At 36.8% G+C, this 21,183-nt stretch overlaps 1 protein-coding gene across 5 annotated transcripts in view; it reads left to right on the top strand.

The window, feature by feature from the left end:
* itpr1b (inositol 1,4,5-trisphosphate receptor, type 1b) overlaps window positions 1-21,183 on the top strand; it is a 140,791-nt gene that overhangs the window by 15,081 nt on the left and 104,527 nt on the right. For all 5 annotated transcript variants that reach the window (XM_077203976.1, XM_077203979.1, XM_077203977.1 and 2 more), the window contains 9 exons: window positions 13,352-13,467; window positions 13,745-13,831; window positions 14,109-14,267; window positions 16,527-16,625; window positions 16,932-17,015; window positions 17,115-17,261; window positions 17,708-17,803; window positions 19,618-19,662; window positions 19,769-19,798. In XM_077203976.1, coding sequence (XP_077060091.1) covers window positions 13,352-13,467; window positions 13,745-13,831; window positions 14,109-14,267; window positions 16,527-16,625; window positions 16,932-17,015; window positions 17,115-17,261; window positions 17,708-17,803; window positions 19,618-19,662; window positions 19,769-19,798 — 863 coding nt within the window. The remainder of the gene's footprint in view (window positions 1-13,351; window positions 13,468-13,744; window positions 13,832-14,108; window positions 14,268-16,526; window positions 16,626-16,931; window positions 17,016-17,114; window positions 17,262-17,707; window positions 17,804-19,617; window positions 19,663-19,768; window positions 19,799-21,183) is intronic.

Below are 21,183 nucleotides of genomic sequence, written 5' to 3'. Positions count from 1 at the left end.
CCGCACGTTTGAGTTTCTGTAAGAACCACTGAGGTTCATTCTCGTGTTACTCCGCACGTTTGAGCTTCTGTAAGAACCATTGAGGTTCATTCTCGTGTTACGCAGCACGTTTGAGTTTCTGTAAGAACCACTGAGGTTCATTCTCGTGTTACTCTGCACGTTTGAGCTTCTGTAAGAACCACTGAGGTTCATTCTCATGTTACGCATCACGTTTGAGCTTCTTCTGTAAGAACCAATGAGGTTCATTCTCGTGTTACTCCGCACGTTTGAGCTTCTGTAAGAACCACTGAGGTTCATTCTCGTGTTACTCCCCACGTTTGAGCTTCTGTAAGAATCAATGAGGTTAATTCTCGTGTTACGCAGCACGTTTGAGCTTCTGTAAGAACCAGTGAGGTTCATTCTCGTGCTACGCAACACGTTTGAGCTTCTGTAAGAACCACTGAGGTTCATTCTCTTGTTACGCAGCATGTTTGAGCTTCTGTAAGAACCAGTGAGGTTCATTCTCTTGTTACGCAGCATGTTTGAGCTTCTGTAAGAACCACTGAGGTTCATTCTCTTGTTACGCAGCATGTTTGAGCTTCTGTAAGAACCATTGAGGTTCATTCTCGTGTTACGCAGCACGTTTGAGTTTCTGTAAGAACCACTGAGGTTCATTCTCGTGTTACTCTGCAAGTTTGAGCTTCTGTAAGAACCACTGAGGTTCATTCTCATGTTACGCATCACGTTTGAGCTTCTTCTGTAAGAACCAATGAGGTTCATTCTCGTGTTACTCCGCACGTTTGAGCTTCTGTAAGAACCACTGAGGTTCATTCTCGTGTTACTCCCCACGTTTGAGCTTCTGTAAGAATCAATGAGGTTAATTCTCGTGTTACGCAGCACGTTTGAGCTTCTGTAAGAACCAGTGAGGTTCATTCTCGTGTTACTCCGCACGTTTGAGCTTCTGTAAGAACCACTGAGGTTCATTCTCGTGTTACTCCCCACGTTTGAGCTTCTGTAAGAATCAATGAGGTTCATTCTCGTGTTACGCAGCACGTTTGAGCTTCTGTAAGATCAACTGAGGTTCATTCTCGTGTTATGCAGCACGTTTGAGCTTCTGTTAGAACCAATGAGGTTCAATCTTGTGTTACGCAGCACGTTTGAGCTTCTGTAAGAACCACTGAGGTTCATTCTCGTGTTACGCAGCACGTTTGAGCTTCTGTAAGAACCAATGAGGTTCATTCTCGTGTTACGCAGCAGGTTTGAGCTTCTATAAGAACCACTGAGGTTAATTCTCGTGTTACGCAGCACGTTTGAGCTTCTGTAAGAACCACTGAGGTTCATTCTCGTGTTACTCCGCATGTTTGAGCTTCTGTAAGAACCAGTGAGGTTCATTCTCTTGTTACTCCGCATGTTTGAGTTTCTGTAAGAACCACTGAGGTTCATTCTCGTGTTACGCACCAAGGTTGAGCTTCTGTAAGAACCACTGAGGTTCATTCTCGTGTTACTCCGCACGTTTGAGCTTCTATAAGAACCACTGAGGTTCATTCTCGTGTTACGCAGCACGTTTGAACTTCTGTAAGAACCACTGAGGTTCATTCTCGTTTTACGCAGCACGTTTGAGCTTCTGTAAGAACCAGTGAGGTTCATTCTCGTGTTACGCAGCACGTTTGAGCTTCTGTAAGAACCACTGATGTTCATTCTCGTGTTACTCAGCACGTTTGAGCTTCTGTAAGAACCAGTGAGGTTCATTCTCGTGTTACGCAGCACGTTTGAGCTTCTGTAAGAACCACTGAGGTTCATTCTCGTGTTACGCAGCACGTTTGAGCTTCCAATAGGAGACCAGATCGGAATCCCTGATGCCGTAAGCATATGTTGCCTGTGAAACACTTTTAAAAGGTGTTATATGTAAAGGCTGTTTTCTGTTTGTGTTTTCACTTGAATGATGTCTCACCCAATTTTGTCAAAATAGAAAGGTCAGAGATAGTGTTATATTCAATGTAGTGCAAATGAGAATGATGCAGCAAAATGTGATACATTTGTCTTTTGAGAGAAAGCTAAGAGAAAGAGAGAGCTTAGTACCTGCTGTAACACACCTGTCTGCCATTTTTTGGTGAACTTGAAAACCTTGATTAGCTGGTTCAGTTGTGGTTGATGGAACTGGAGGTAAACTCAATAGGAATGTAGCTCTTCAGGAGCAGGATTGAGCTGTGACTACTTTTTTGGTGGTGGAAAAGGAACTGATTTCTCTCCTTAAAGATGAAACCTGTCAGAAATTAGCTAACCTTGTCCTCCAGGCATAGGTATGCTGGGAGTTACCTCAGTCTGAGCCCCTTCTGCTGATAAATGGCTCTTATGACAGCCTGTCAGGTAGCTTGATATATTAGGGATGCTTAGATCAGAATTAGCGGTTTTCGATCAGCAACAGATTGATTCCTCGCAAAAATGAAATGTGTATCATGTGGAGGGCTTCAATTAAAAAGAAAAACTGAAAAGTTGTTATGGGGCAATGACAGCACTTAAAAAGTGTGTTTTTTTTTTAGTTAGAAATGCCTTTCATTTTGTAATAATTTACAAATGGTTTTATTCCAGTCATAAAAATTATGTAATCTGACTAAAGTAGGTTGCTATAACTGACAGACTAGGTTACACCAACGATTTTTTCTTATTTGTTAGGTCAAGTTGAAGTAGAATTTGGAATTTGCAAAGTTAACAATTTCAGGTTATACACTTTTTCAGTGTGGAAATGTTAGTTGGCATGAAATTGAAATTCGCATCTATTTTTTAAATGCATCTTAATGATTTTATTGTGAACAATTTTTTGTGATCAACTATGCACATATGTACATATCAATTTGGTTGTGCAAATATAACAGTAGCACATGCATATAGATATGTATATTTAAGTATATGTGTGCGTTTGTGAATTTATTCACTCAATGAAAAGTTGGATAGAATAGTAACTGCCGGTAATCATTAGGTAAATGCAAAGTTAATCACTTACAGGCATAAAATGCGTTCTATATATGCACTTTAAATATGATGATGATAGCAACTATTTTGTAATAATCACCCTATATATATATATAGTTTAATATTCCCATCTCTACTACATAGTATGCAAAAGAGAGCTGTGAGACAGTGACTGTCACTGAAATGGTATTAGATAAAACAAGCATGTAAATATGGTTTGAAATTTGTATCAACTGGCAGATGAACTGTCATTACCAGCTGTTTAGGGCTTCAGTGGGGCTTTGCATGTGAAGTGTTCAAGTCTCTGCCTTGACACTGCTGCTCATTTCTGTCTGTTTCATAAAATATTCTTTGCCCAGTCTGAGGGGTTTCTTTCTGTGACTTGTAGTGAATAGTTGATGTTTTGACGTGCTTCACACCGTTGTATTACCTTTTAAGTCCAACTGAGGTGCTTGAATGCACACACCGTACGTAGAACTTTTTTCTGCACAATCCTTACATTTTTTGAGGGCTGTTTATATCTCTCATAATTGCAATAAAGCTGGAATTTGGCTTCAAGTCAGTGATTCTTTCTGTCCAAGTCTGTCCTGCTAAAGCATGAAGCTGCTGAAGCCGTAGCGTCCTCCTCTTCAGAGAAGCTTTCTGCTTATTTGGCTTGAGGAATTTAGAGAGTGTTCAAATATACTGCACTTCTGTATGATTTGTTCCCCCCTGAAGCCCACTTTGAATATTAGTCCAGGCTTCTTGTACCGAGACAAGTTGTAATTTAGTTTGACATTTTCCATCCTTTCTCTGTGCTGAGTAACATAGGAATGAACCTCATTAGTTTTTGCTCGTCGAGCTAACATGCTTGAGCTTCCGTTTACAATAACTGATATGGAAGTTGATGAATGTTTATATGTGAATACATTAAAGCCTTAATTCAATCAGTTCATCCTATAAAGCGATCGTTGCTTTTCTCAAAATTTGAGACATTTTCACATATTGATCTCTTTATGAACTTTTTGAAGCGTCAAAGTTGTAGTTGCATAGGCTGTCAATGGAGGGACAGAAAGCTCTCAGATTTCATCAAAAAGATCTTCATTTTTGTTCTGAAGATGAGAGAAATCTTAGGGGTTTGGAAAGACATGGGGGTGAGTAAATAATGACAGAATTTTCATTTTTGGGTGAACTATCCCTTTAAAATGAACCGTTTTTGCTACTGTACCTTTAAAGGACTGGTTTGTTCAAAAATGGAAAGTCTGGCATCGTTTACTCAATGGTGAAAGCAGTTGTGCTGCTTAATATTTTTTTCACAATATAAAAGTCTGCTCTGTCAATTTTGATCATTTTAGTGTGTCCTGGCTGAATTTCTTTCAAAACTAAATTACTGACCTTAAACTTTTTGGAAGTTCACTTTGGCAAGCTGTTTCGAACTCCCCAAACAAACTTGGTTTTGCCCTGATTTTGTTTTAATGATGCCATTGCCTCAGTAGTTTGTACTTCGATTTTAGCTTGAAGTATATCAAAGCATTTATTGTTCTTGTGCTTTGTACAGTGGGCTGTCAATCGCTCCCGACACTGCTCTCTGTGGTTGCTCATGAGGATGAGTGGATGTGGCAGATGGATGGGTCTTTGTCAGCTTGTTTTGTATGTCTCTATGTTTTGGCGTTTGCTAAGGAGTTTATCGTGTGCATCTTAGCATGTCCATGTGTGGCTGTCAATTTGATTAGTACACTTTGGTTGAAGTGTGACTGACTTTGATGGACAGATATTGTGTTTTTATAGGGACTGATGGATGAAGCTGAGAGTCAGACACCTCTATAGTTAGCCAGATGATTCTCCCTGTCTGGTTTAATATATCCTCAAACGCCTCATGGAAGGGCAGAATACTTAGATTTCAATGTTGGTCAACTGAAATATTGAATGCTAACAAGAATACTCTATAGTGACTACCGAAAGAAAAAAAACTATTAAAAATGGCACTTTTTCAGTAATCAATATTCAGTCGTAAACTTGATACTGTATATAATCCAAATTCCATATTGTCTTTAGTGATGTAAGTATATGCAAAACAGATTAGTCATTGGGTTGCCTGAATAACTAGTCAACTACTTAAAGGTAGGGTAGGGAATTTCGGAGAGGCTAGCAATAGCAAGCTAGCTTTAAAAGCATTAAATCCCACTATCCCTTCAGAGTGTCTACAAAGCCACGCTTCCTTCAAAACACATGAACACGTACAGCAGATTCTGCAAAACGTCAGGAAAGACGGCGTTAAATTACCTTGTGTCTCAAAGCACATAACATTACAATAATAATGAACATAAACAACTAGAGCACTTTGTCATTTTTATGGCCTTTGAATAAACGTTTTTGAAGACATTTTCTTGAAGGACATTGTGTGTGGGCCTCTGTGCTTCTTCAACCTAAATTAAACTAGAAATATATATAAACTAAGCAACAAAAGAAACGTCCCTTTTTTGGTACACTGTATTTTAACGATAATTATGCAAAATCCAAATATCTTTACATCTTTATTAGAAAGGGTTTAAACAATGTTTTTCATGCTCATTTAATGAAGCATAAACAATTATTGCAAACACACACACACACACACACACACACACACACACACACACACACACACACACACACACACACACACACACACACACACACACACACACACACACACACACACACACACACACACACACCCAACTGTGGAACAGTCCATAAGACACTAACAGTTTACAGGAGGTAGACAATTAAAGTCACAGTTCCAATAACTCAGGACATTAAAGAGACCTTTCTACTGACTGAAAAACATTAGATCCTTGATCACCTGTGTGAAACTGCCGTAGTCCTGCTTCAGGTGGCATTAGGACTGCAGATGTGTACAGAGCAATAAACTGCAATGTTCGTAATGAAAGAGCCACAGGGAGACCAGAAAGTCTGATGATTGTGCTTGTAGTGCCACGTGTGACCATATGTTCCCCCAGACATGTTCGAGAACTTGCAAGTGCATCGCTGAAAGAGTAGACCAACATCACACAGCAATAACAGGCAAATCTGGAAGATGTGATGCACTGTAGAACTTAAAGCAGCTGGTGGAAACACCACATGACTGCTACTTTTGATATTGACCCTAGCACTGTTCAGGGACTCAATATTCCCTTTCTGTTTGTCAAATGTCTGTGAAATTTGTTCAGTTTATGTCTGTTGTTGAATAATAGTATTCACTTAGTATTTCCTTACCAGTTCGCTTACACTCTTGTTTGTGGCCCTGGCAGCTATAAACCAGTCATGCTTCTTCATACTTTGTAACATAAAGATGGCCTCCCCCTTCAGCTATTCTCCACCCAGCTCCTGTTTCAGGCTTTTGTCATCTATCAGCTACACATCTCCTGTCTGCCCTCTTCTGATACTTGACACCCTGAGCTTTACTGGAATGATTTCAGTCTGCTAAAACTCAGCCTCCAAATTCTCACATTTGCCCATTCTTTTATAAAGATCCTTTCATAATCTGACACATGTTGAACTGAAGAACATTCTTCAATTCATTCATGGCCTAGAGTTCAGAAAATGTCTGGCTCTAGTAGAGAAGAATTTATTAATGGGCTAGTTTACACCCAAATTTACTTATGTCATTCTAAACCTGTAAGATGTTTTTTTATATATCTTAAAGTATATTGATTATATATTAATTATTCCTTTAAATGTATTCTCTGGTATATATACTGTGTGTATGTATGTATGTATGTATATATATATATATATATATATATATATCCACAATCCAACACATTATATTGAAATATAAAAAAAAAAAAAAAACACAAACACAATTATGGCTGTATATAGGTGAAACATTCTGCAGTGCCATTGATGGAAATTAGACTTAATTGGATGGATCTATGCAAATACAGTGCCTTGATGAGTTTGTGATATAGCAAGGCCATGTTTGCTCTGATCATGACTAGAGCTCTTCTGAACTGTTAGCTGTGGACGCAGCAGATGGCTGTCACATTCTTACTGATACCATATGCAAATATTAGGAAAAGTACCCATTTCATTACTGGCTTTGCATAATATTAGCTGCACCGAACGCAGGCAGATATGCACATAAAGTCTTACAGTAACCAGCTGTGGGTGTTGTTATAGTCATAATCTTGTGGTGAAGCGTTTGTTGAATATAACATTTTCTGCTGAACTAAAGTGAACTGAAAGTGTAACTAGCCGCGGGTTCACAGTTCAAACGCTGTTCACAGGGAAGCATTGTTTCCTATTAACCTAACTGCTTTTTTCAGTAGTGTGAAAGTGGCTCAGCTGTTTTCACAGATGTCGTTTATAGAGTTGTGTTAAGAGTGTTATAGAGATGGTGTGACCAAATACTATAGGTTCATATAAAAAATAAATTAAAAATAGAATAATTCTTAGCAGTCATTTTGTAAAAAAAAGCACAAAAAAAAAACTGCTGTTCAGCAAAACTGCTTTCTTTATAATAATTCGGTAAATTAGTTTTTTTTGTATTTTTTTATTTTATGGATTTTATTCACTTGTTTTCTTCAGAAAAAATGTGGAACTTTAAATGAAAAAAAGATACTGTATATATAAATAATCAAATGTATATTGAGATGATATAATTTATAAAATGTGTTTTCAAATAACTTTAATTCGTTAGCTATTTGAAATCAGTATCTCGTGTAGTGAAGATTACTATTTTTTCTACATGGCTCCGTGTCATGTTTATGTGCCAGGCTGGATTTTTTGTTGTTGTTATTGAATGTCTAAATTACAGAATTTTGGACTTGGTCTTGAAATAGATTCAGAGGTTGGAACAATGGAGCTCTTGTGTTATGATGATAGAGATATAGTCACGGTCTCCTGCTCCAAAAAAAATCCCTAGCCAGGGATGGACAATGTGTAAATGACCTTGAGGTAAATGCTCTTCTTAGGGTTGACTAAATGTTTATTTTTAATCTGTGCTAAATGCAAAGGCTGGTTTCTCAACACAGCTGCCACACACCACTGAACACATAACTGCCGATGCACTTCCTGTTTGATTAATGAGACACAGCTGTGTAGGCGGACAGACACATCAGGCCTAGAATATATCAGAGATCAAGCTGAAACTATTAGACAATGACCTCAGCCTAAATGTCAAATACAATATCAGAACAACAGTGTAAACTTGATGGGATATGTACCGTGTTACCTTTGCTTGAGTGGTTGTTTTGTGTGAATAGCTAGATTTTTAGATATTCAGGTCACCAGGATTTTGCCAAGTAAAGACATCTTCCTGGATCAACATATTTTGTTGATCCTGGAAGAACATTCCTGTCCGAAGATTCAGTCCTAACCCTACCCATAACTTATCCCTAAAATCAGAGGGAAATGATCGGTGAATTACACTGATGTTGAAACACCAAACCCTGGTTGTAGGCCTAAACTTAAAATAAGCAGCAAACTTGACCCTCAAATCTGATTGGTTGATTGAAATGTTGTTCCATGATCAACTAAGATGTTGTACTTGGTGAAATCATGTTCACCCTAGATATTCATGGAATTTGTTATTGTTATTGCAGTGGTGTTGAGTATTACTTATTAAATGCATTTTTATTTTATGGTTACTTTTGACCCTCATGTATGTATATATCATATTTTTGTTTTATTCAAGCAGACATTGTATTAATTTAGTTTTATCAGGAGAAATTTAGAACTATACATATGTTTAAGTATGTAAAAAAATAAGTAATAAAACTCTATAAATATTATATAAAGCATTATACAAATATTTTATTTTGTTAATTTATTATAATGTATTTAGTAATTTATTCTATTATTGGATTGTATAGCATTGTAGTTTTGTAAATAATATTACTACCATTATAATCATTTTTTGTACATTATATATTTTTTATGATAAAAGTATTGTGGCATTTCGTGAACACTGTATTTCTTTAGATTATAATATTGCTATTATGAGCAATGCTGTAATGGGGGAAACACTTGAGCATTTCTGAGTCATACAAGAATCCTTTTTTCCTTCTTCAGGTAGCTGTAGCAGAACACTAGTGGCTGGGCTTTGTTCACTGTACTTCTGCTTTGAGAGAGTGTCACCACTAAATCTTTAGATCCCTCATGGTATTAATAGCCTGCTTAAGCTGTTTAAAAGGCCTGCTTTCTCAGATAGCCTTAGAGTGTCATTCAAAAGTTTGCCCTTCCTTTCTGATCCTGGGACAAGGCCACAAACGTAGTCCCAGGGTCCTGTGATGAGCAGCGGCATACTAGCGTATTGGCCTCAGGCAAGAAGGACCCATTCATATTTTTTTTGTCCTGTGGATTTTACCAATGACCACAGTCAGGGCAACAAGGGCAACAATATAGTGATCACTGACTGGTGTCTCTGAGAGCTTTGCTAACCCATTCATATCTAACATATGCTTTTTGAAGCTTGTTCAGTCAAGACAGATGCTTAATAGACTGAATCGGTCATTAGATTCCAGCAGATTTATTGTATTAAAAATAAAAGTGTCTTCAGTTGAAGGTCAGCTACATGTTAAACCATTTCCCCAAAGGTGTTTTTTGAAAATGCATCATCTTAATTGTTCATCAGAGGCCAGACAGGGTGTTGTATCTCAAACCCGTTTTGATTACTACAGAAAAAAAAAAGAGTGAGTGAACATGAAAAGTTGTTTTTGTTGGCACTGGAACAGACATGAGACGTTTGATGTTAAAAAAAGGTGTCTGTTGAATTGCTTTTAAAGGGATAGTTTACCCGAAACTTAAAAATGTAAAAAATAATAATAATTAAAAGTTAATTGTTCATGCTCCTTTTTTTTTTGTTATATTGAGATTACCTTTATGGTCATCTAATGCTCACTTAAAGTTAATTGGTCTTTAAAAAAAAAAATTCATAATAACAACACTGAAACAACACTCAAAATACAGTGATCCCTATTGCCTACATTCACTCGCAACATTTAAAATGGTTGATCATTTTAATTAGACAAAATAGTATAGCATTTTAAAAGCTGCCATTTCATGAGTATGCTATAAGCCCTAATGTTAATGTTTCTGGACAAAATACCATACAATTTAGTGTTGCTATTGTAGAACCATGGTAAATGGAGTGGTGGTACTGTAGAATCACGCTTAGGGGTTCCTGTTATAATTGTGCATTTCTTTGTGTCCATAATAGTTTGATAGCCTAGTGTTTGTTTTGGTGTGGTATGACGCTCTCTCTGTGGATTAGCATGCTAACTCGCTGTCATCTCTTAGTTTGACCAAGCTCTCCACCATCAACCTATATTTCTCTTCCATCATTCCTTCCATTCCTCTTCTCACCGTCATCCTCTGTCCCACTTTCTCCTCACATTCTCCTCTCCTAACTTTCAACCTCCAGTCCTTCAGTGTTTCTTCTTATCCCCCCCTCTCCCTCATTCCCTGGCCGCTAATCCCTGAGTGCTAGCGTTAGTGTTGGCCGCATTTCTCAGTCGCTCTGCGGACATAGTGCTATTTTTACCCATCACACTTAATCATGTCCTCTTGCGTGTCTCCCCTCCCTTCCTGTTACTCTTTCCTTCCTCTTACACGCTGTCAGGTAGCCTCTCTCATAGTGCAGTCCTATCCCATCATGATAACATTGTAACTACTTCTCATGGAACGTAACCATGGTTAGCATAATAGCATCTCATTCTCAAAGTTTATATGTGTGACAAGAAAAGCTTTCCGCACCAACTGGTTAGCAAGGAACATAATCCACTGGCTTAGTCATGCTGTACCTCACAAAAATATACCATGGTAACTATAGTTTCTGCCAGATTACCATAGTTACAACAGCTTTTGTTACTGCTGTGTAAACATGATTTGAGAGACCGTTCATGTCTCTAAATAATAAAAACTCTGCAACAGTTATTACTTCAATTGCAGCTTGTTTATATTGCATCAGTTGCAATTTGTAGCCTATCAGTTGTATTTTACTGGCCACTATGGTTGGGGTGTGTTTAATTCAAGTCACCTTTTGGAGTTAAACTGGCAATGTGACCCAGTCATTTAGCTAATGTAAGACAAGCTTGAGTCCTCTTGTGTCCTCTTTTGGAAACTAAATGAATTGTTCTAGTCAGCTGTGCCTGCAGTCTGTGCTTCATCATTTAATAGAATAATAAAGAGCACATGGGCCACAATATCTCAAATTAACCTGATTATCCTTTCTAAAACTGGCTAAATACACTTTGGTGAATCAGTACTGATGGAGATATTGCAGTTTTGTTTCATGTTTGAAAGGTCAGTTAATCCAGTGAAACTTAAGCAGTTTCAAGGGAATTTGAAAAGATTTAAATTTTCTGTATATTAAATAATAGATTGCAGTTTACTTTTTAAATTAAAGAAATAGTTAACCAAAAAAAAAAAAAAAAAAAAAAAAATCACCAAAAATGATCCCATAATTTACTCAACCTCAAGTCATCCTTGGTGTATATGACTTTCTTCTTTCATCCGAACACAATAGGAGTTATATTAAATAATATCCTGGCTCTTCCCAGCTTTGTGATGGCATTGAATAGAGCCAGAGTTTTTAAAGAGTTTTTTTAATATATCCAGAGTTTTTAAATCTCCAAAAAGCCATCCTTCCATCATGAAAGTAATCAATACGGCTCCAGCGGCCTAACAAATGCCTTCTGAATTGAAGCGATGCGCTTTTAAAAGAAAAATATCCATATTTATAATTTGATTATCTAGAATCACTGGCTTCTGACAATGGGCGTACTTGCGTTCACGAGAGAGTCGTGTTCCATCGGGAGAATGACCTCTGACCTGACGTAGTACATAGCTCCTCTTCTCTTATATCGAAATCCTTATTCAGTTTTAGACTTATAATGCGTGACCAGCGCTTAGTTTTGTTCTTTCCTCTTTGTTTACGCATTCTTCAATTCTCACCTAAGCTTATGCTACACCTACGTCATATGTTGGGTCAGAGTTAGGCTTTGCTGTCGGTGGGAAAGTCGGTGTTACCGGTGTTACAGTGTTTAGCCGCAGCAATGTTTACATCACTTGCTCACCGTTGCACCCCATACCCCCACCCCCACTGGCTTTTTAATATTTTTTATATAGTAATAAAAATCATTTAGTTCAGTTAGAGAACAGTAACGACATTTGAAAACTGAACGTGTCTGATCAATTCATTAAAAAATTCAACACTTTTGTTTTTGATTATTACTATTTCAATTTAGTCATTTTAATTTTCTGCTTAAATTCTGTTTGTATTTTAACCTTTTTCTTATAATGTACAGCATAGCTTACAGTACATACACTGTGTTTGTTTTCATAGGCTTTATATTACACATTGTTTAAAATAATGGATTAAAATGACTTTTTAATAAAGAAAAATGTCAATGTATAATGATTTTTAGATTTTTTCATCTGATTAATCGATTAATAAAAAAAAATTGTCGACTGATTAATCGATTATCAAAATAATCGTTTGTTGCAGTTTGTTGAAATTATGGTTTCTTTGCTTGGGGGGAAAAACTCTAACTTCTTAATTTTTTGTTCACCCAAAAATGAAAATGATGTCATTAATGACTCACCCTCATGTCGCTCCAAGCCCGTAAGACCTCCGTTAATCTTCAGAACACAGTTTAAGATATTTTAGATTTAGTCCGAGAGCTTTTTGTCCCTCCATTGAAAATGTATGAACGGTATACTGTCCTTGTCCAGAAAGGAAATAAAGACATCATCAAAGTAGTCCATGTGACATCAGTGGGTTAGTTAGAATGTTTTGAAGCATCGGAAATACATTTTGGTCCAAAAATAACCAAAACTACGACTTTATTCAGCATTGTAGTGTCTTCCGGTTCTGTTGGGGATCCGCGTTCAGTGACGCTGCTGACGTAAGACGCTGCTGACGTGTATCTGGTGCGCCCGAGCTTCGTTTACAGTCTGAGGGAGACGCACGCTGGAAACAAAACAATCTTCACAAACATGTCTAAGGATTTCCACACAGAGGAAGACTTGCATTTTTTTGCCCAGCCATATTTATTTGAGCCCGAATACACGGACGCACCAGATACACGTCAGCAGCGTCTTCCGTCATCAGCGTCACTGCGGACTCGTGAACGCGGATGAACTAACCCTTTAAGAGGCGAACGTTAAGAGGAAAGAAAACAAACTTTTTTTTATTTTCTAAAATTATTTAAAAAATAATATTAATGATAATGATAAATAATTGATTTCTGGTTTGGTGTTGATGAAGCGGTCCTTGAGCCTTCTTGATGAGACTGTGGGCGTATGTACATACATTTGTTAGAAAACTCTGATTTACTGGTATGTACGCACAGTATAAAGGCTCGTACAGTAGGTGAAAAGGCTTGTGTGAACTTTCCATAAGGTGTTTTTGTGTTTTTTCTGTTTTCCCTTCCAGACTGTCTGTTCAGGTTGAGTCCAATGAACCGGTACTCAGCCCAGAAACAGTTCTGGAAAGCAGCAAAACCTGGTGGAAACAGCACCACAGACACTGTACTACTCAACAAACTACATGTGAGTGCAATATGTTACACATTCTGGTTTTGTGCAACATGGTTTTATGGATCTGAGCGTTTATGCTACTTGGGTATGATATACAATCTTTCATTAAACTGGACTTAAATTAAGTCTATTTTGATATTAAATACGCCCTTTAAATATATTGTTGATGTTCAATACATGTATATCAAATGATTGTTGATTGAAATGTTGTTTTATAAACTTGTTTAGAGGTTCACTTTCATTTATGTTTTTTGTCTTTTTAATCTGCATTTTCACCTCTGTTTTTCAGCATGCTGCTGATCTAGAGAAGAAACAGAATGATTCGGAAAACCGGAAGCTGCTGGGATCGGTGATACAGTACGGAAACGTTATTCAGGTAGGTCAGCCAGCTGGCACACGGGAGGCAGAGGGATCTCACTGTGTCACTGAGGACTTGGCAGGACAGAAATTCATTGTTCAGTGTCATTGAGCTTGCATTCATAATTGCTCTTCATAATTCATTTTATTATAAGACCGTGTCATGTGACCTCAGCATGCGGCCTTAATTATGTTCATGTGTATAGCTAAAGGGGTTTCATTGGTATACCAGCTTTTTGTAAATAATGTTGTTTGCACTATTAATATCAGAAGTTTGTGTGTTTTATGTTTCACAGCTGTTGCATTTAAAAAGCAATAAGTACCTTACTGTGAATAAACGACTGCCTGCTTTGCTGGAGAAGAACGCCATGCGTGTGACGCTGGACTCAGCTGGAAACGAAGGCTCCTGGTTCTACATACAGCCCTTTTACAAACTCCGCTCCATTGGAGACAGTGTGAGTGGAAACATACACAGTTTAAACTGTTAACTGGGCTCAGATTTTGTTGCAATTGTGCTGTCCTCTATCCATAGTGCCATGTTTACCATATTAGTGTGGAAACAATTCTAGTTTGCAAACTTGCAAAGCCTTGTACTCTTAACATGCACAGAATGTCTCCCGTTCAAAAGTTTGGGGTCAGTAAGATTTTTTTTAATATTTTTGAAATTTGATCCAATATACAGCAAAAACTGCAATATTGGGAAAAATTCTTACAATTTAAAATAACCATTTTCTGTTTTAATACAATTTAAAATGTAATTTATTCCTTTGATGCAAAGCTGCATTTTCAGCATCATTACTCCAGTCTTCAGTGTCACATGATCCTTCAGAAATCATTCTTATATGCTGATTTGCTGCTCAACAAACATTTCTTGTTATTATAATCGATGTTGAAAACAGTTGTGCTGCTTCATGTTTTTGTGGAAACCATGATACTTTTTTTTTTAGGATTCTTTGAGTACTAGCACATTCAAAAGAATAGCATTTATTTGTAACATTTATAAATGTATTTACTGTTTCGTTTGATCATTTTAATGCATCCTTGCTGAATAGAAGTATTACTTTCTTTAATTTTTTAAAATAAAATTCTTACAAATCTTACTGACCCCAAGTTAGTGTATATATCATAATCTCTGAGGGGCAAAAGGCAGTGTCTGCAGAGATGAGGAGCGATGAGAAATACCGTCCTGCAAATTGGGCCAAATCAAATAAATTCAGAACCTCGCACTTGTTTTCAAGCGAGGAATTCCTTGGTGCGAGGCTGAATTTGGAACTAAATAAATGGACCTGGGATGTCAAACGGATTCTGCTATTCACTTGGGGCTCTAAATGGCCTGAACTGTAGTTACAACCTTTAAGCCTCCTGAAAAGATGTGATCTAAACCGAACCAGACATAAAACATTCTCCATTTGCTCCAGATGCTTAGAAGTAGTTGCATGGGAGCCATGGGGTGTCATCCGCTGCTAATCTCTGGGGGGAAAGAGTGTTTTTTACATAAGGTCCCAATGACAGTTACATGATGTAAAAGCTCACAGCATTGAATTCCCCTGCTAATGCCATTAAAAATGGCCTCTGTGGGAGAGAGCACCACTGACAGTGAGCCCCCATAATGGGAAACCACGCCAATACTTTGAAACTAAACTTAGCCTGGTCTTGTTGGACATAAATAAGTGCAAAACTGAGGCACGACAAGAGATAACCTAAATGTATGGTATTCTTGAGCTATATATTCAAAAGCAGTTAGTGCAATGAACTAATTGAGCTTAAAGTCAGAATGGGGGTAGCCGTTTCTTCCCTATTGTGACGTATATCAGAGTGAAACAGCTTCTCGAATAAAAAAAAAATGTAGGGTGGGACTAGGTTTTGTCCATTGGGAATTGATTGGATGGTTGTGGTTTGTTATTGGTCGATCACATGACACGTTTCCACACCCTTGTGCCAGTAAACACGTCATCAGAGAAGAGAAGAGATGAGCTGCAAGAGGGAGGGGAAGTTATTTTCATTAAAAATTCTGAGGGTGCTTGAATTAAAAAAATAATGATGTGCACAGATAAATCATTTATAATAAATACTCCAACATTCCATAAAAAAGAATTGTCTATTAAATAGTCTATTGTCTATTTAAATATATAACATTTGAGTCTTGTTATTGAATTGCTGTATAACACATAAATATCTTCTGTGTAGATGTCTTATTGAATCTTGTGTGTCAGTCAGATTTAAGTTGTGCAGTTTTATGGGAGTAATTTAGTTTGACTGGTAGAAAAACACAAAAAAATATAAAAAATAGAACAATTTTATTTATTTAATTTAAATATATTTTTATATAATATATTTAATCATTATATCATATTCTTTTTTTTTTATATAAATTTTATCTTATTCTTATTTATTATACTTTAGATTTTTTTTTGTTAATTGTATGCTGTGTGCAGAGAGTCGTCTTGTTTATGCTTGTGTGTGACCGATACAATTTGAATGTATTTGTTTTGTTTACTTATTTAATTAGTTATCTACTTATTTTCCTAGCTGTACTTCTGATGATAAAAAATTTCCCACAAAAGTATGTTGTTTACATGACAGTCACTTTCATGTAAGTCTCATAAAAAATGGTGAGGGACAACCTGTCGTTCTTAGTTTTGCACATGCAACAAACTTGCACAATTACTTCACAAAATATCTTTGAATTGAGTTTTTTTCTTTCTCTCTTTTAGGTTGTGATTGGGGATAAAGTGGTTTTGAATCCTGTAAACGCAGGACAGCCTCTGCACGCCAGCAGCCATCAGTTAGTGGACAATCCTGGCTGCAACGAGGTTTGTCTACTTTTTCTTCAGTTTTATCTTTTTGTGCTGATGTGCATTACACCATGTTGCATGAATGTATGTAAATAAAATTCTGCTCTTAACAGCTATGAAATAAGTGGTTTAAATGGAAACGTAACAAAATACCCTGAACCCAGTGTTAGTATGACGTATTTTATGCTATGATAACCCTGATTTAAGATCCACTTTCTCTGCTAGAATATCTCTGTATTGTAAATGATTGTTTTAAGTAAGTGCTAATGTTCAAAAAATACCATAGGTTATTTTAAGACTCTCTTTCTCCTCCGTTCTTCTCAGGTGAACTCGGTGAACTGCAACACTAGCTGGAAGATTGTTTTATTTATGAAATGGAGTGACAACAAAGAAATCATTCTTAAAGGGGTAAACGCATGAAATATAGTTCTTGGAGTTGTTGTTGAAGGATCATCTAGGCAGTTTTCAGAAGGTGATGGTGCTAATTCCTTCTTTCTGTTTGCTAAGGGTGACGTGGTTCGGCTGTTTCATGCCGAGCAGGAGAAGTTTCTCACTTGCGATGAACACAGGAAGAAGCAACATGTGTTCTTACGAACCACTGGCCGCCAGTCCGCCACCTCTGCCACCAGCAGCAAAGCATTGTGGGAAGTGGAGGTGAGTTGCATGTTTTGTCATGAAACACTAAACTAAACTTTCTGAGATTTTAATGGAGGTGGGTGTTGCACATCATAGAATACAATGTTACCATCCATTAGTTTTAATCGTAGGAGAAACCTAGCTAATTTTAATTAGCATTGTGGGATCGAATGAGTGCACTTAATAACATTTCTGAAGGTTTCTCACTCCACTACAAATGGCTGTCCCCTGAAATAGCACCCTATTTGAGGGTATAGGGTGCGATTTCGGATTCAGGCTTTGTCAGCATTACAGGATGTGACGTTTTCTTACACCTATAGTACATTACATTACATTATTGTTTTTTACATTATTTAAAAAAACATGTATACTATATATTTTTTGGTTTAATGGCCTTTTAATGTCTCGTATGCTGGTTTTAATGCAGCTTTCCCATTGACATTTCTTCCGATCTCATATTTCAGGTGGTTCAGCATGACCCGTGTCGTGGTGGCGCTGGTTACTGGAATAGCCTTTTCAGGTTTAAACACTTGGCCACAGGATCCTACCTGGCAGCAGAGGTGAGTGAGGTGTGTTCTGCTAGCGCGGGATCATCTCTCAGCTGTTCCCAGATCAGCACTAACATCTCTTTCTGGGTAGGGAACCTTACTAACTTCCTCTAGATATTCTCTGCCTGAAATCTGCAGTCTGTAAGATTTTCAACATCTCTCTGGATGTTTCTGTCATAGCCTCAAACCTCATTTGAGCTAATTTTTGCTCAGTTGGAAGCCAAATTGGTTAAATCTTACATAGTGCAGGTTTAACCGCATTTAGGGTACTGGTCTTTGAACATGGTCGGGTAGACAGATATGTTTAAGGATATTTGGACCTAAACCTGAGATATATACTGGAATATCTAGCCTATAACAATCAAAAAGTCAAGTAGTTTATTCTTTTTACATCAGCAGCCCTTTTTACTTAAAAAATTGACAGGATATGCAACAGAAAATGACAGATTTCCATTTAAAGGGTTAGTTCATCCAAAAATGAAAATTCTGTCAGTAATTACTCGCCCTCATGTTGTTCCAACCCTGTAAGACTTTCGTTCATCTTCGGAACACAAATTAAGATATTTTTGATGAAATCTGAGAGCTGGCTCACTCCTTCATAGGCTTTTACTGTAGGTAATTGATATCTGCCATCCCAGAAAAGTTAGTAAAGACATTGTTAAAATAGTCCATGTGACTATAGTGGCTCAACTTTAAGTTTATCAAGTGACAAGAATACGTTTTGTGTTCAAAAATCTAACAAAAATAACGACTTTATTCAACTTTTCATTTTCTTCTGTGTGGGCCTCTGACGTGAGTTCACGAGAGCGCCATGACGCATGCGCGAGAACTGAGAAGATGACGCAGATGGGTCTCGATGTAGTGTTTAAAATGGTTCTAAAGTGTGCATTTCCTGGCTGTCCGAATCGTGAGAAAATGTAAAAGTGCTTTACCAATGCAACAAAATGAATGGCTTACAATTTCCCATCAAACAATCGTGAGCGTCATGAAGTCATCAATTACCTAGAAGCCTATGAAGGAGTGAGCCAGCTCTCAGATTTCATCAAAAATATCTTAATTTGTGTTCCGAAGATGAACGAAAGTCTTACAGGGTTGGAACAATATCAGGGTGAATAACTACTGACAGAATTTTCATTTTTAGGTGAACTATCCCTTTAAGGATTTGAAAATTAAAATTAATTTAATAGGTGGAAAAAGTTAATACATTTTGATGAAAGTTTATGAATTTTAATGATATATTTTTTATATACTATTATAGTATTTAAAATTGTAAAATTTTAATATTTTGTTTTTATTATGTGCTAACTGAATGTAAATTTTATTATAAATATATTTAAAAATATTGCTATTATTCATTTTGTTTCACTTTTAGTTCAGTTTTTTTCAGTTAGTAGTTTTACTGCTTCAGCTTAAACTAAATTAAATATAGAAATGTTGCTTTAGCAACTAACTGAATTTTCTAACTGAGTTTTTCCATCTAATATTTAAGTTTTTTAATTTCATCTTCATTTAAATTAGCAGAATAATAATGATAATAATAACCCAGTTGCTAAGATTTTTTTCTTTAGAATAAAAACAGTTGGACCAGGAATGTGTTATGTAAAATTTTGAAATCATGTGGACCTTAAGCTTTGAAGAAAGGAAAATCTTATATGTCAAGTTCCAAAACATATCCTGCTTACCAAGTAAACCCGTTCAAAGATCAGGACTTTCTTTATAAAGTTGTGCTTAATAAATCAATTCATATCCTGATCAGTTACCTGTCAAATAGAATGATCTGATTACTCATTTTGAGAATGTTTTTAATTATTTGTATCTGTTCACAGGTTAATCCTGACTATGTGGAGGAGTCACAGGAATCACGTTCATCTGTAAGCAGTTTTAACTCTGTCTTGTGTACTGTGTGTTTGCATACGGTGTGCTGGAAGCTTAACTAAACTGTTGGCTGTTTATTTTGTTTTTGATTTCCTGCTTCAGGTGGCGGATTTTTCACCTTTTAACTTTCAGGTACTATCAGTTATTCAAGATGCTTTTAACGGGAATGATGTCTAGCACCTGTTGATAATTAGACCTGCTCATTTACCAAGCTTATACCTTCATCTTCGAGTCAAATGCCAAAATCAAAGAATGCCCCTGTCTCACTCACTGCCTCTTTAGTTCTGTTTCCCATAATCCTCTTTGCATAACTGTTGTGAATTGTCTGTGTTTTTTTTGTAACTTTGTTTGATTCTGTTGCTCATTATATCTTTAAAATCTGGGTCTGTACAAGATCTATCAACAGCATTTGTGGGCAAAATACAGTTACAATCAGTGTTATTGTAATATTATCTATATAATGTAATAATTTGAATTAGCTTCTTTTTTTTCTTTTTTTATGTTTCATTCATTTTAGTTTAAGTTTTTTTGTTATGTGCTTTCGTTATTTAAAAACAAATTGTGATATTTTTGAATAGTTTTAATGAATTTATTTTAGATTTAGTTTTAGCAGTGTTAGTCCTTCAACCTTAAATATTTTTTTCAGTTAGTTGCCAAGGGAACATTTGTAATTTTCATTTCATTATGCATCTAATATATATATATATATATATATATATATATATATATATATATATATATATATATATATATATATATATATATATATATATGTATATATGTATATATATATGTATATATATATATATGTATATATATATGTGTGTATATATATATGTATATATATATATATATGTATATATTTGTGTGTGTGTGTGTGTGTGTTCTGCTTTATTTCTATTACCAAAAATCCCTAGCGACCCACCTCGCCACCCACCACCCCTACCAAACAGTTGATGGCATGGTTGAACACTACAACCGTGCCCTCTCTCTCAGCCTGGACTTTGTAGCTCCTCTCACCATGCATTACGTGTCTTTCTCTCATCCTGCCCCCTGGTTCACCGCTGAGCTCCGCAGGATGAAGACCATAGGGACGTAGGCTTGAGAGACGATACAGAAAATCCGGTCTCACTGTCTATCGTGAAGCATTTAAAGAAAACATCACGAACTACAAAGAAGCCCTTTCTCAGTCTAAAACAAGGTATTACTCCACACTCATCAGTAACCAACAAAAATACCCCAAATTGCTCTTCTCCACGATCAACCGTCTTCTTCACCCTCCGGATGCCGCTAAACCCTCAGATGCAGCTGACCTCCGCTCCGGGTTCCTGGATTTTTTCCAGCAGAAAGTGGTCACCATCCACTGGCAGCGCCAGTCTCCTGGGCTCTCCCCCTGCCTCACACTGCCCCAACAGGATTCTCACCACTCAGATGCCCGCTCACCTCAGTGGTGCCTATCCGCCTTCTCTCCACTGGATGCCGACCAAGTAACAAAACTGGTCAAATCAGCCAAGACT

The sequence above is a fragment of the Siphateles boraxobius genome, unplaced genomic scaffold (genome assembly GCF_051911475.1).
Source record: "Siphateles boraxobius isolate OS27281-9 unplaced genomic scaffold, OSU_SipBor_1 5, whole genome shotgun sequence".
NCBI lineage: Eukaryota > Metazoa > Chordata > Actinopteri > Cypriniformes > Leuciscidae > Siphateles > Siphateles boraxobius.
This window is presented reverse-complemented; position numbering and strand designations above follow the sequence as displayed.